This window comes from Protopterus annectens, chromosome 7.part1, assembly GCF_019279795.1.
Source record: "Protopterus annectens isolate FY-2018-M chromosome 7.part1, PAN1.0, whole genome shotgun sequence".
NCBI classification, from domain to species: Eukaryota; Metazoa; Chordata; order Ceratodontiformes; family Protopteridae; genus Protopterus; species Protopterus annectens.
The window spans coordinates 128234426-128247898 of NC_056740.1; the positions used below are offsets into that span (position 1 = coordinate 128234426).

A 13473-nucleotide genomic window follows, 5' to 3' on the forward strand; every position below is an offset into this window, starting at 1 on the left:
ACGTTCTTCTGTACAGTTAACATCTCTTTTTGATTGATATGCAGGTGCATTTGACTTGGGCTCCATTTGCCCTGAATGCACTTCCCTGCCAGGTGACCCCCCATGCATAGTCTGATGCATCTGTTCTTAGGGTTTGGGCGGCAGGGTGTAGAGTGAATGGTAGTCCCTTGTTTAGGTGGCAGGCCTCTGCCCACCAATGGTAGTCCCTTGTTTAGGTGGCAGGCCTCTGCCCACCAAAGGAATTCTAACCGTAGGCAAGGTATGATAGGAATTATTGCTTCTAGATCCTGAGAATGTTGACACCATAGGCTTTTTAGATACCATTGTAGTTTCCTCATATGCAGTCTTGCATATGGAATTAGTAGAATGCAGGAGGCCATGAACCCCAAGGCTTGTAGTATTTGCCTTGCAGATAGCAGGGTCTTTGTGGCCATTAGTTTGAAATAAGTTGTCAAATGAATTTGTTTCTCTGGCTTGAGGAAAGCCATCTGAGAAGTTGTGTTCAAGCTTGCTCCCAGGAATATAATTTGTTGACAGGGTACCAGATGAGATTTATTTTTGTTTATGGTGTACCCCAGACAAGTGAGCATCTTTTGTACAAATGCCAGATGATTCAACAGTATGTCCTGGCTTTCTGCCTGAATTAGACAATCATCCAGGTATGGATATATTTGAATTTTTCTTTGCCTGCAAAATGCAATGACCAGAGCTAGGCACTTTGTGAATACCCTAGGCGCAGTAGATAAGCCAAAGGGCAGTGCAGAGAACTGACAGTGCATGTAGCCTGCTTTGAAGCGTAGGTATCTTCTGCAAGATTCCTTGATTGGGATGTGCAGGTAGGCTTCCTTTAGATCCAGTGTTGCCAACCAGGCATCTTTGCCTAGCATAGGAAGCAACTGGTGAAGAGTTAGCATCTTGAACTTTGGAATCACCAAAAAAAAGTTATAAGATGGATAGGTCCAGGATAGGACGCCATGAATTGTCTTTTCTAGGTACCAGGAAAAGTCTTGAGTAGAAACCTTGTCCCTTTTCCTCTTCAGGTACAGTCTGAATAGCCTTTATGCTTGAGAGAGAGAGTACTAGCTTTTGAGCCTCTGCCCACTGATTTGGGGGTAGATCTGGCCAACCGTTTTGGGTTGGTAACGTGTGGAAGTGAAATCTGTATCCTTGGGAAACTATATTTAAAACCCATTTGTCCTGGGTAATAAGTTCCGAGTTTTTTGCCTGCAGAGCAGTCTTTCCCCCTAAAGGTGCAGATAGTTGAGAAGTGCTTGGAAGTTTTAAGGTTAAGTCACTGAGACAGCTTACCATAGGGGGGAGTCTTAGTACTCCTTGATTTGGAAGTGGAAGGCCCCCACTGCTTAGCCCTGTGCGTACCTGGGACTGAAACCTGGGGGTTCTGCTTGTTCTAGGTTTGGACTGAGAAGGCCTGGAAGAGGCAGGAAATGACCAATTCTTAGAGGGCCAATGCCTACTAAATCTTGGAGGCTGTTAAGTCTTGGAGGCTGTACTTGTAGGAAATCCTTAACAGTTTGCATTGATTTAGCTTTCTCCTCCATTTTTTAAGAACTTCTTCTGCTTTGTTGCAAAAGGCGGTCCTGATTTAAGGGAGCATCCAACAGTTTAGCTTTAACATGATCTGGCAAAGATTGCTCCTTAAGCCAAGCATGCCTTCCAAGTACAGAACCAGTGATAGCAGCCATGCAAGATGCTTCAAATGAATCAAAACCACATTGCAAAGTATGTTTTCCAACCTGTTCAGCAGAATGCATTAAATCCTGTAAATCTTTATTTTCAGCACAGTCAGGAATCAACATCATTTTCTGTTTAAGCAATCCAATATGTTGCTGATACTTTAACATGTGAAACTAACAGTGTAAGGCCCTAATGGCCAAGGTTGCAGAAGTGTATATCTTCTTACCCCATCTATCCAGCGCCCTGAAGTCTAAGGGGTAGCATTTTTGGCAGTAGTAGCCTTAATGCCCTTGGGTCCCTGTGAAATGGTCTCAGGATCCGCAGTAGGATTTTTAAAAAGGAACTTGTGAGAGTAAGGAACCCTGTAATATCCATCAGGTTTTCTGGGAGCAGGAGATAAAGAATCAGGGGCCAAACTAGATTCCGAAAAGGCATAGTCAACAATGTCTAGTACAGGAGGGACAGCTGAAGACCTGTGTTGAGGCAGGAGTAAGAAATCCCTAAGCCTCTTTTTAGAATCAGAGTAATCCTGGCTTTCCCAGTGGAAATGCTCCCTAAGAGTATGCAAGGTTTCACCAAAAGAGAAATCCTCTGGAGGGGAAGTAGAGGGAATAGAGTCCTCTGCATCAGAATCCTCATAGGTAGATAAGGGTAAATCCTGGTCATCAGAAGAAACAGAAATTTCAGAATCCTGGTCAGAAGAGTCATAAGCAAATTCAGTCCTAGGTCTCTTAGAAGGGGAGGGTTGGCTTCCCATGATTAAAGTAATAAGGTCTTCAGCCATTCTTATTTGTTTTTTTAGGCATAGAGGCCTGAGCATGTGGTCTGGGTATCTGTTTTCTAGACATGGCTCGAGTTTTAGGCCTTAAAGAAGAAGGTGGCATTGGTTTAATATGCAAGTCAGTAGGCCTGAATACACCCTCAGAAGCCGGTGTCTGCACAGCGGCTCCGGACCCATCCAAGGTAGAGACATCTGCAGGTTCCACAGTTGAAGCATCTCGGGCATACCCGACTCCGAATGGGTCTCAGTAGAGGCCTGCAAATCTGAAGTAGTGGGTATCAGGGGCTGAGAAAGCACCTCACTGAGTACCGGCAAACTGGCGACTGGCTTAGGAGAAGCGTCGTCGGCAGCTTTGGACCAAGGCAGCCTGTCTCTTGTCTTTATCTTTATGTTTTTTCGGAATGTCGGGAGTCGGATGGCTTACCGAAGACATATCTGCATAATTGAACTGAGAACTGAAATATTTAGAAGCGTAATTATACCAACGACGGATAGTTCGTGGATTAAATAAGGCACAAAACCAACAGTGAGGTACGCTGTGTTCAGGGCCTAGGCAAGGAATACAGTACGAATGAAAATCTTTGAGGTATTTGCTTTCCACAAGAAATGCGATTATTAACTTTTACTGACATCGGTAAAGAGCAAGAAAAAGTTTCCCCAATGGGGTAGTTAGCTTTACTTGAAGACTTCGGTTCTGAAACTCTAAAATGAAAATTTCTGGAGTCGGCCGACCGGCACTTGCGAACTGCTTCTGCTTCGGGCACCGCACGGCAAGAAAGACTGATGTAATGGCGTCGGCTGCATGCTTTATACCCCTGACTACCTGACATCACGGAAGATGAGACAGCAACCGACACAGGACCCAAGACTTTGATAATCAGACTGACTGAGGGCTACTGCAAGCAGATAACCCAAATGTGATGACTGCAACAGTGAAACACGAAGAACATCTGGAAATTCATCCCTAGTCTGGCACCTATACTTCTAATGGATGCAGGCAGCCTGTAAATAAGTCTTCTCTCCCAGGCCCTTGCTTGTAAATGTTTCATCTCCCAAACTTTTGCTTACACCTACCAAGGGTACCAGTACTTGACAGAAATATGGGATGCATGGCTAGGCTTAAAAAGGACACAGTGGCTGTTAGCCTAGTACACACCTATGAAGCTGTGCAGGGGGACTAAGACACCTTCTCAAAATTAGAGATGCTTGCTGGAGGGTGTGCCTATTGTCCACTTCTTTAAGCATCTGGATGCTCTGGCAAAGGCCAGAGGCTGCGCACTGGATTTACCTGCTGACCCCTGCACAACTACCACCATTTTCCAAGTAGAGATGAAAGGAGATAAGTTTTTTCCACCTATGTCTACAAATGGCAGACAATCACTGCCACAGGTCCTCGCCCATAACTCGCTGCCCACAGGAACATTAAGAAGGCTTTGATGTTGCAAGCATTAAATGCTGGAACATTTCCATGACAGACATGAGAGCTGAAATATGTGAGTGGCAGACAAGTGATAAGCTCAGGGGCTAGACACACTTTTCTAAAGATATCAGCCAACACACGGAATGTGTTCCACCCTTTCCCACAGACCAGCAGGTTCCCTTAAAAAGTAAGTCAAACTGGAGTGGAAGGAAGGATAATTACAACTACAGAGCCACCAAGGAGAACCCGTGATATTACACCTGAAAATTCACAGCCTAGCAAAAAACAATGACAAACAAATGAAACCTTAACTTGAAAAAGTACAGTTGTGTACCTACCATAAATGTAGATGTTCGAGTGTATTCACTGTTGCAGTCATTACACTTGGGTTATCCTGTTGGCAGGCTACACGCAGTCGGCCTGAATTCCAAAGTCCTGGTCCGGCATAGGTTGCTGTTGCCTCTTCCCTGATGTCAGTGCGCCAGGGGTATAAAAGATGCAGCAGACGCCATTTTCTTCAGTTTTTCTTGCCCCAGATGTCAGGTGCCCCAAAAGGGTAGGCTAAAAATTTGCAAATAAAAAAGCATGCACTAACATAAACATTACCTTCCTCTACAAGCAAATACACCACATAGGTTGTATAGAATAGAGAAGTACAGATAAGTCCCAGCAATGAAAGGGGGATGGTGGGAAGGTAACCTGGACTGCAACAGTGAACACACTCGAACATCTACATGTATGGTAGGTACACAACTGTACTATGTTCATCGTGTTTCACTGTTGCAGTCATTACACTTGGGTTGAATCCCAAAGCTGAGGTTGGGAAGCTGGGCCTAAATAGGATTAGGAGTGGCTATGAGGCCCTGCAGAACTGCAGTGGCAAAGCCAGCTCTGGATTTAGAGTAAAGAGGCAGATGATCGTGCTTGGTAAAAGTGTGCAATGAACTCCAAGTTGCAGCCTCCAAAATTTCCTTGGTTGGTACTCCTCTGAGAAAGGCTGCTGATGTGGCTGCTGCACTGGTAGAATGTGGCCTAAAATTCTTAGGCACTGATTTGCCATGCTATGCATAGCAGAAACGAATGCAGTGTCCTATCCATTTTGAAATAGTCTGCTTTGAAATAGCCTTTCCTTGTGTTCCTGCAGCGTATGCCACAAAAAGTTGCTCAGTTTTTCTGAAAGCCTTTTGTCCAAGTAGAAGCGTAGCTGCCTGTGTAGGTCCAAAGAGTGCAGAAGTCTCTCCCCTTTATTCTGGGGATTTGGATAAAAGGTTGGTAAATGAATGGTTTGGTTAAGAGCCACACTAGATACTACCTTTGGCATAAATGTTGGGTTTGTCCTTAGAGAAACCCTGTCCGGATGAAAAATGATAAAAGGTTCCACTGCCATTAATGCCTGTAACTCAGACTCTAATTGTGGAAGTTATTGCTAGGAGCAGAGCAGTTTTCCATGATAAGAATTTTATCTCAGCTGTATTGGCTGGCACAAAAGGAGGCAGTGTGAGCTTTTCCAGACAAGGTTGAGGTCCCATGTTGGTATTGGTGCTCTCCTTGGGGGGTCTTATGTTTTTTGCCCCTCTGAGGTACCGTCTTAGTAGTGGATGAGAGAAAACAGGAGGTTCCGTATTGTAATGAGTTGAAATGGCAGAGGCATGGATCTTAATTGATGAGAAGGATAGGCCTTTGTCCAGCATCTCAGTTAGGTATTGTAAAATCTGAGGAATATTAGGAACAAGCGGTTCAAGCCCTCGTGCCTGGTTCCAAGCACAGAATCACTTACATTTTTCTGCATAAGATTTCCTGGTGCTGGGCCTCCTGGCCTCCAAAATGACATCCATAACTGCTTTAGAGAGAGGTGTGTTCTGAGTGGCTATATTATTCGCCATGCAGCCAGATTTAAGGTTCTGAGTTGGCTGTGCAGGATCTGATTGTTTTGTTGGTTCAGCAGATGATGAATTTGAGGTAAAGTCCAGGCTGGCCCTTGAGACAAGTTCTTTAGGATTGGGTACCAGTGCTGGCGTGACCAGTCTGGGGCAATCAATAATTTTTGGCTTCTCTTGTCTGCCTTTTAGGAGTACCTTGGGGAGTAGAGGTAGTGGTGGACAGGCATAAACTGTTAGGCTTTTCCAGCTGAATGACAGAGCATCCACCTTCCATGCTTGTGAGTAATAAGTTCTTGTGCAGAATCTCTGTAGTTGGCAGTTGTGAGAGGAGGCAAATAGATCCATGTCTGAGCGTCCCCATTTCTTTATCATGCTGAAGACTTGTGGATCTAGTTTCCACTCGTGAAGGTCCATGAGGTTTCTGCTTAGTTTGTCTGCCAGAGTATTTTTCTTTCCTGGCAGGAATTGTGTCTGCAGATGTACTTGATAGGCCAGTGCTGTGTTCCACAAAGTCATGGCTTGCCTGCAGAGGGGGTAGGAATGAGTGCCCCCTTGCTTGTTTATGTACCACATGATTGCAGTATTGTCCGTCTTTAGTAATAGTTGTCCTAGATGTAGTAGATCCTTGAAGGCTGTCAGGGCATTCTGGACAGCTAGCATCTCTTTTTGATTGATATGAAGACGCATTTGGTCTGTGGGCCACTTGCCCTGTACACATTTTCCTGCCATGTGTGCTCCCCAGGCATAATCCGATGCATCTGTTGTTAGTGTCTGCCTGGCTGTGGGTAAAGTGAAAGGCTGTCCCTTGCTGTGGTGACAGGCCAGTGCCCACCATCGAAAATCTTGTTGCAGGCAGAGAATGAGAGTAATTATTGTTTCCAGGCTGTGGCAATGTTGAGTCCAAACACTTTTTAGATACCATTGTAGCTTCCTCGTATGCAGTCTTGCATATGGAATTAGCAGGATGCAGGATTCCATGAAGCCCAAAGCCTGCAGAATTTTTTTTGCAGGTAGCTGGGTCTTTGTTGCCATCATTTGAAAGTAATGAGTCAGCTGCCTTTGTTTTTCTGGCGTGAGATAAGCCATCTGGGCAGTTGTGTTTAAGCTTGCACCCAGGAATATTATCTCTTGAGAGGGCACTAGTTTTGATTTCTTTTCGTTTTCTGTGTACCCTAGGCAAATTAGTAATCTTTTTACAAACGCCAGATGCTTTAGTAGAATGTCCTTGCTGTCCGCTTGAATAAGGCAGTCATCCAAGTAGGGATATATTTGAATTCCTTTTTGTCTGTAAAATGCAATTACTGGTGCCAGGCATTTTGTGAAGACCCTGGGCGCAGTAGATAAGCCAAAGAGCAGTGCAGAGAATTGGTAATGCATTGAGCCAGCTATGAATCTGAGATATCTTCTGCAAGATTTTCTGATTGGGACATGCAGGTATGCCTCTTTGAGGTCCAAGGTAACTAGCCAAGCCCACTTGCCCAGCATGGGTAGAAGTTGCTGCAGTGTCAACATTTTGAATTTTGGAACGTCTAGGAAAATATTTAGAGTAGACAGGCCCAGTTTTGGTCTCCAAGCTTTGTCCTTTCTGGGTACCAAGAAAAGTCTTGAGTAAAATCCTTGTCCCTGCTCTGCTGTGGTACTTTTTGGATAGCCCTCATGTCCATGAGAGCAGAGATTTGTTTTTGTGCCTCTGCCCATTGATTGTGTGGCAGGTCTGGCATACCTTTTGACCTTGGTAGGGTGTGAAAGTGGAACCTGTAACCCTGGGAAAAAATATTCAGTATCTATTTGTCCTGAGTGATCATGTGCCAATTTTAAAAGTGCTAGTTTTTCCCCCTAAGGGAGCTGCCAAAAGGTAAGAGCTTGGCATTGGTAGAGGAAAGTCATTGGGACTGTTTCCTATAAGGTTGTGATTTGTCTTCTCTGCCTTTGGGGGCTGAAGCACCCCATTGCTTAGGTCTGTATGAGCCTTGGGGCTGAGATCTGCCTCTTGGGCGTCTGTATCTGCCTCTTTGTAGCCTGTCTGACAATGGAAAGGACCAATTTTTAGAAGGCCAGTTCCTGCTAAATCTGGGTGGCTGAACCTGTAAGAAATCCTTTACTGTCTGCATTGATTTTGCTTTATCCTCCATTTTCTTTAACACCAAACAAAGTATCATGTTGTAATGGAGCATCCAACAATTTTGCTTTAACATGATCAGGTAAACTTTGTTCTTTTAACCAAGCATGCCTTTGAATGACAGAACCTGTAACTGTGGCTCTGCAAGAAGCCTCTAATGAATCAAAACCACATTGCAAAGTATGCTTTCCCACTTGTTCAGCTGCATGCAATAAATCCTGCATTTCCTTATTTTCAGAACATTCTGAGCTTGTAAGCATTTTCTGTTTTAGCAAAGACATTAAGTATTGTTGATATTTAAGCATGTGAAATTGGCAGTTTAAAGCCCTTACAGCTAAGGTAGCAGAGGTGTAAACGTTTTTCCCCCATCTGTCCAGTGCTCTAGAATCCCTATCAGAGGGAACAGGGTTTTTTGCAGTGGAAGCCTTGACCCCTTTGGGACCCTGAAAAATTGTTTCTGAGTCAGCAGCAGGGTTTTTATACAGAAATTTATGAGAATCTGGGACCCTGTAGTACCTATCTGGCTTAACTGGTGCAGGGGGTAAAGAACCAGGAGACAAACTGGATTCAGAGAATACATCAACAATATCTAGTACAGGGAGAATAGTAAGGGGCCTGTGCTGAGGCAATAAAAGAAAGTCTCTGAGCCTTTTCTTGGATTCTGAATAATCCTGGCTCTCCCAATGGAAATGCTCCCTCATGGTGTGCAGGGTTTCCCCAAAAGAGTAATCCTCAGGAGGAGAGGCTGAAGGGATAGATTCCTTCAGCGTCAGAGTCCTCATAGGGGGGAAGAGAATATCCCTGTTCTAAAGAGGAATCAGAGGAAATAGAAACCTGGTCAGAGGAATCATAGTCAGTATCTTGCCTAGGCCTTTTATCAGGAGGGGGATGGGAACCCCTGATCAGAGAAATAAAGTCCTCGGCCATTTTAAGCATCTGTTTCTTTGGCATGGATGACTGTCCAGGTGAATGCTGTACTTGTTTCTTTGTCTTTAAAGGTGTTTTGGACTTTGCCTTGGCTTCTGAAGTGGTCTTGATAGTAAGCTGTGAAGGTCTGAAAACACCCTCAGAAGCCGATGCCTGCTCAGCGGCTCCGGACCCATCTGAGGGAATAGTTTCCGTAGGCCCAATACCTTGAGTTTCCAGAGGCCTAGTTGTCTCTACGTGGGAGTCGGAGCCAGCCTGTGGCTCTGAGGCAGCGGGTGTCAGGGGCTGAGAAAGCGCCTCACTGAGCACTGGCGAACCGGCGACTGGCCTAGAAGAGGCATCGTCGTCAGTTTTGGACCTCGGATGCCTGTCCTTTTCTTTGTCCTTGCGCTTTTTATAAACTCCAGTCATTGGTTGTTCCGACGGCATTATATAGTTAAACCTTCGGCCAAAGTAGTGTAAAGCAAAATCGAACCGACGCTTAATAGTGCGTTGGTTGAATCTAGAGCAAACCCGACAACTAGCAACGTTGTGGTCAGGGCCTAGGCAAGGAATACAGCAAGAATGAAAATTCTTATGAGGTATTTTCTTCCCACAAGAAATACAATTGTTAACTTTTACTGACATCGGTCTGGAGCAAGAAAAAGTTTCCCCAACAGGGTACTTAGCTTTTTTGAAGACTTCGGATCTGAAATTCAATTTCAAAAATTTCAGGAGTCAGCCGACCGGCACTTGCAAACTGCTTTTGCTTCGGGCACCGCGCGGCAAGAAAGGCTGAAGAAAAATGGCGTTGGCTGCATCTTTTATACCCCTGGCGCACTGACTTCAGGGAAGAGGCGACAGCAACCGACGCCGGACCAGGACTTTGGAATTCAGGCCGACTGCGGGTAGCCTGCCAGCAGGATACCCAAGTATAATGACTGCAACAGTGAAACACGATGAACATCTAATAAAACAAGATAGCAAATACTATGACAACAAAGTAAAACTAAATACAGTGCAGAAACAGCTGTATACCAACAATGTTAACATAGAGAGGTCGAACAGATCAAATAAGGAAAAAAAGGCAGCCCCAAACTCCTCAGTTGTCAGCTTAAACAAAAACACACAAAAATTCCATTAATGTTCCGGAAGAATCAATAAAAGTACTAAGCAAACTGATGTTCAGAGCCAAAGTGATTACTAGGACTGCTTTCTACAGACAGGCAAACTATCTCAATGGATAAGGCTTTAACCCAACGCAAGTTAACATTTTGGCATTCTCAACCATGCCTTGCTATTCTCAACCATGCCTCCTCATTCATCTCAGCTTAATTGTTAGCTTGGTTCCACTCAAAGTCCAAATGACAGCAAACAATCAAATGATAATGAAAGGAAATGCATCACAACAAAAAACTTCCATACTACATTGCACTGCGAAACTGGAACTTATTGGTAGGCTAGGTTAACATACCAGCAGATCACCACTGTCATGTAATAACAGTTGCACCAACAGCCACTGGAAACACATGAGCAAACTATCAGGATAAGCAAAAGCTGCAGAACTGCCTTCCAGCCACAGTGTTCCCGTAATCATCTGTTCAGTTTACTCAGTGCAAGAATAAATCACAGCAAAGCCAAAAAATTAAGAACAGTATCCATCCCTTTTAGTCACTGAAACACAGAATACCAACTGTGAAGGAGTGGGGAAAAAAAATAAAAAAACATGACACCAAGCATCAATCAGCCACCACCATCTTACAAAGAGTGATGCAGCCACACAGTTCTCAATTGGAGCCACTGGCTTCCTCTGTTCTATCCTACATTTCATGTTAATCCAGATGCTCTGTAAAAGAGAGGGAAAAGCACAGGCAGCAGATTGCAGGCACTACTACTTGGATCTACAAAATTACTTTCCACAAAGAAGGCTGTGAACAAGGGGAACCGATTACTGGAATGAGTGCTGGATAGCAATGCACACATATTCATGAAGGCATGGGGACAAGTGGTAAAAGGAAAAGGCAGGGATGCAAGGAAGATATAACATTAAGGAACTTAAAAGTGGCAGTTAAAGGTTTTGGTCTCTTTTGGTCATTAAACAGACATTAGTGCCTACAGTTTCATGAGCGCACAGTTCCATTAAAGTCATGTACACTAATCTGTATGGGATACATATTGTGAAACAATTTTGAAGGTCTGCAAGATCTGCTGTTGGGAGTACAGAAATGCAGGCTCATCAATGTCAAATAATCATTAGTATATAACAAATCCTCTCACCCTTGGTTCTGTGTCTTCTTCCTCCTCATCAGGATTGTATGCTTCAGCACAAACTGCAATAAAAAAACATGCAGAACATTACTCACCTAAACGAATAATCCTTTGTATGCTGTACTACATCAGTAACAACTGATACTTTTAACTTATAAGTCATCTTAAATGCTCAATTAGGTGAGAAAACTCTATATTGGCCACAGAATCAGTGTATTAATGGTCTCTCCATTAAAAAGACAAAAATGTTCCAAATCTGAAATGTTGCTCTCCCTCCCTAAAACTGTATTCTGTAATCCTGTCTATAGTACCAGTCAGGGCTACAGTCATTATTCCATCTTATGCATTAGTTGCAATGCTCCACTGACTGTATAGAGTGCTAGACATGCTTCACAGTGTGTCACAGGTTCAATGTACAAATAGTTCTTTTGATCACTTCAGTAGCAATAATTATTTAATAAGATTAACTATATTACATAGAAGAGGCTGTGTAGAGTCTGCATGTCCTCCATGTGTTCACATGGGTTTCTCCGGTTGCTCCATTTTTCTTCCACATTCTTAATAAACGCAGTAAGTGGATTATGGACTCTAAATTGTCTATAGGTGTGAGCACGTATGATATGGAAGAAAGACCCGAAAACCTACTTTCATCTCCCCTTTGCCTTATAAACTCAGCAGATAGTGTAAGCTGTCAGTTGGGTCACCCTAGGAGTCAACAACTCACCAGAGAGAGAGAGACAGAGACACAGACATTTATAGAAAAATGTGCATTCACTGGAGGAAAAACAGACAAAAAGTGATGATTAATAAAGTCCGTATATTTCATTACTTTACGTGGCACTGGTAAAGCAGTTACAAAGGAAAACATAGAATCTAATTTTGAAAGGAATTGTTCAGGCACTGTCTCTGGAGAGATGATGAACAAACAATAATCAATGCCATCAAAATTTATACTAAGGTTGATGGATGCACAAATATCTTCATTAAGTATGATAGAAAGCAGCTGTACCATACAAAGACCCCCAAATTAAGTCATAGCTCCTTGGTTTTTGCCTTTGATAGCCTGGGTTATTACTGAAAAGGCCCATCAGTCCAGTTTACTTGCCTGATTAAAACAACAAAGCATCATGCATAATCTCTTTCCTTACTTTAGGCTGTTGCATCAGCTGGGTGGATACCTATTTGCCAGATAGTTAACTTCACAATAGCACTTTACTACTCATAAGTGGTGTTTCCTTAAATACAAATTAAGTGGTTGTGAGACATTTTGCTATTCTGTCCCTTCCACTCCACAGTCTATACAACAATGCAAAATTGCAGCCTTTGTTTATCATTCAATGAGAGTAACTCAGTTCCAGCATTAAGGATGATGGCAACCTCCCACTATAAATACTTATCAGTGGACTACCTTCTATTTCTCCACATAGACTAAATATGTTAATTTTTGTCCTTAAATTTTGAGATGCAATATTAGACAATAAATTTCCTAAGTATAATGCTATCTGATGAGTACACAGAAATAGCAGCATCCATCATCCGTTGTCAACTTCTCAGTGATCCATCCTTTTATACCTCTTTATTGCCATTTTATTTTTCATCTTGCAGTATGAATTTTCTAATGGAGACTTTATTTTTGTAGCTGCACTTTGAAAATAAATGCAATGCTATTTGGGTTACATTTTTTTTCCACTGATACTAGCTTTCTGCATCAGTTAGTACTCACTAACATGCACACAGAGAGCTACTCATAATATAGGTTTCTGAATATTTTATTTTGACTGATTTGGTGGATTCATATTTGATCTTGAAACAAAAGGTATATTGCTTGCACATTTTACTTCATTTGTCATGTAAGCCGAAAAGACAAACAACATTTGTCATGTTTTTTTCACCTTTTAACTTACTGTCATACTTAAGATGACCAAGAGATGTCAGCATTTAATAGCTTTGAAAACCTTATTTTTCACTTTACTCTGCTTCGTCTTAACTATTAACTCTTACATAATTCACCATGCACTTTAGTGATACTTAATGGTGCAAAGAAGCTTGACTTGATATGCTCAGTGGAGTTTTGATCTTAGCAGGATTTGAAAGAAAACAAATACACCTGTATCTCTAAGAGAAAGCATATCTTAATGCTAGCAGCATGTTCCTCATTTCCACAATGTGTGTTGCTTTACTTTGATTTCAGTTTTCATACGTTTCATTTTTTTTAATTTCTGTATATTTTCAGTGCAATCTTTGACAGGAAATATAGATAAAATTGCTTTTGAGGAATGTAGTAGGAAATTAAACTGTCTGATGTCATGGTGACATGACCCTGCATTTTTTAAATTGATTCAGCAATCAAGAGAGCAGACATGCATCTCCATTTTCAAAATATTACTATTGCTGGTGTTATAAA

General features: G+C 42.7%; 1 protein-coding gene across 1 annotated transcript in view; it reads right to left on the bottom strand.

Moving 5' to 3' along the window:
- The window catches only part of PRKAR2A (protein kinase cAMP-dependent type II regulatory subunit alpha), a 1557926-nt gene that overhangs the window by 1035177 nt on the left and 509276 nt on the right, over positions 1-13473 (bottom strand). The window contains exon 3 of the mRNA XM_044078589.1: positions 11079-11131. Within this exon, the coding sequence (XP_043934524.1) occupies positions 11079-11131 (53 nt within the window). The remainder of the gene's footprint in view (positions 1-11078; positions 11132-13473) is intronic.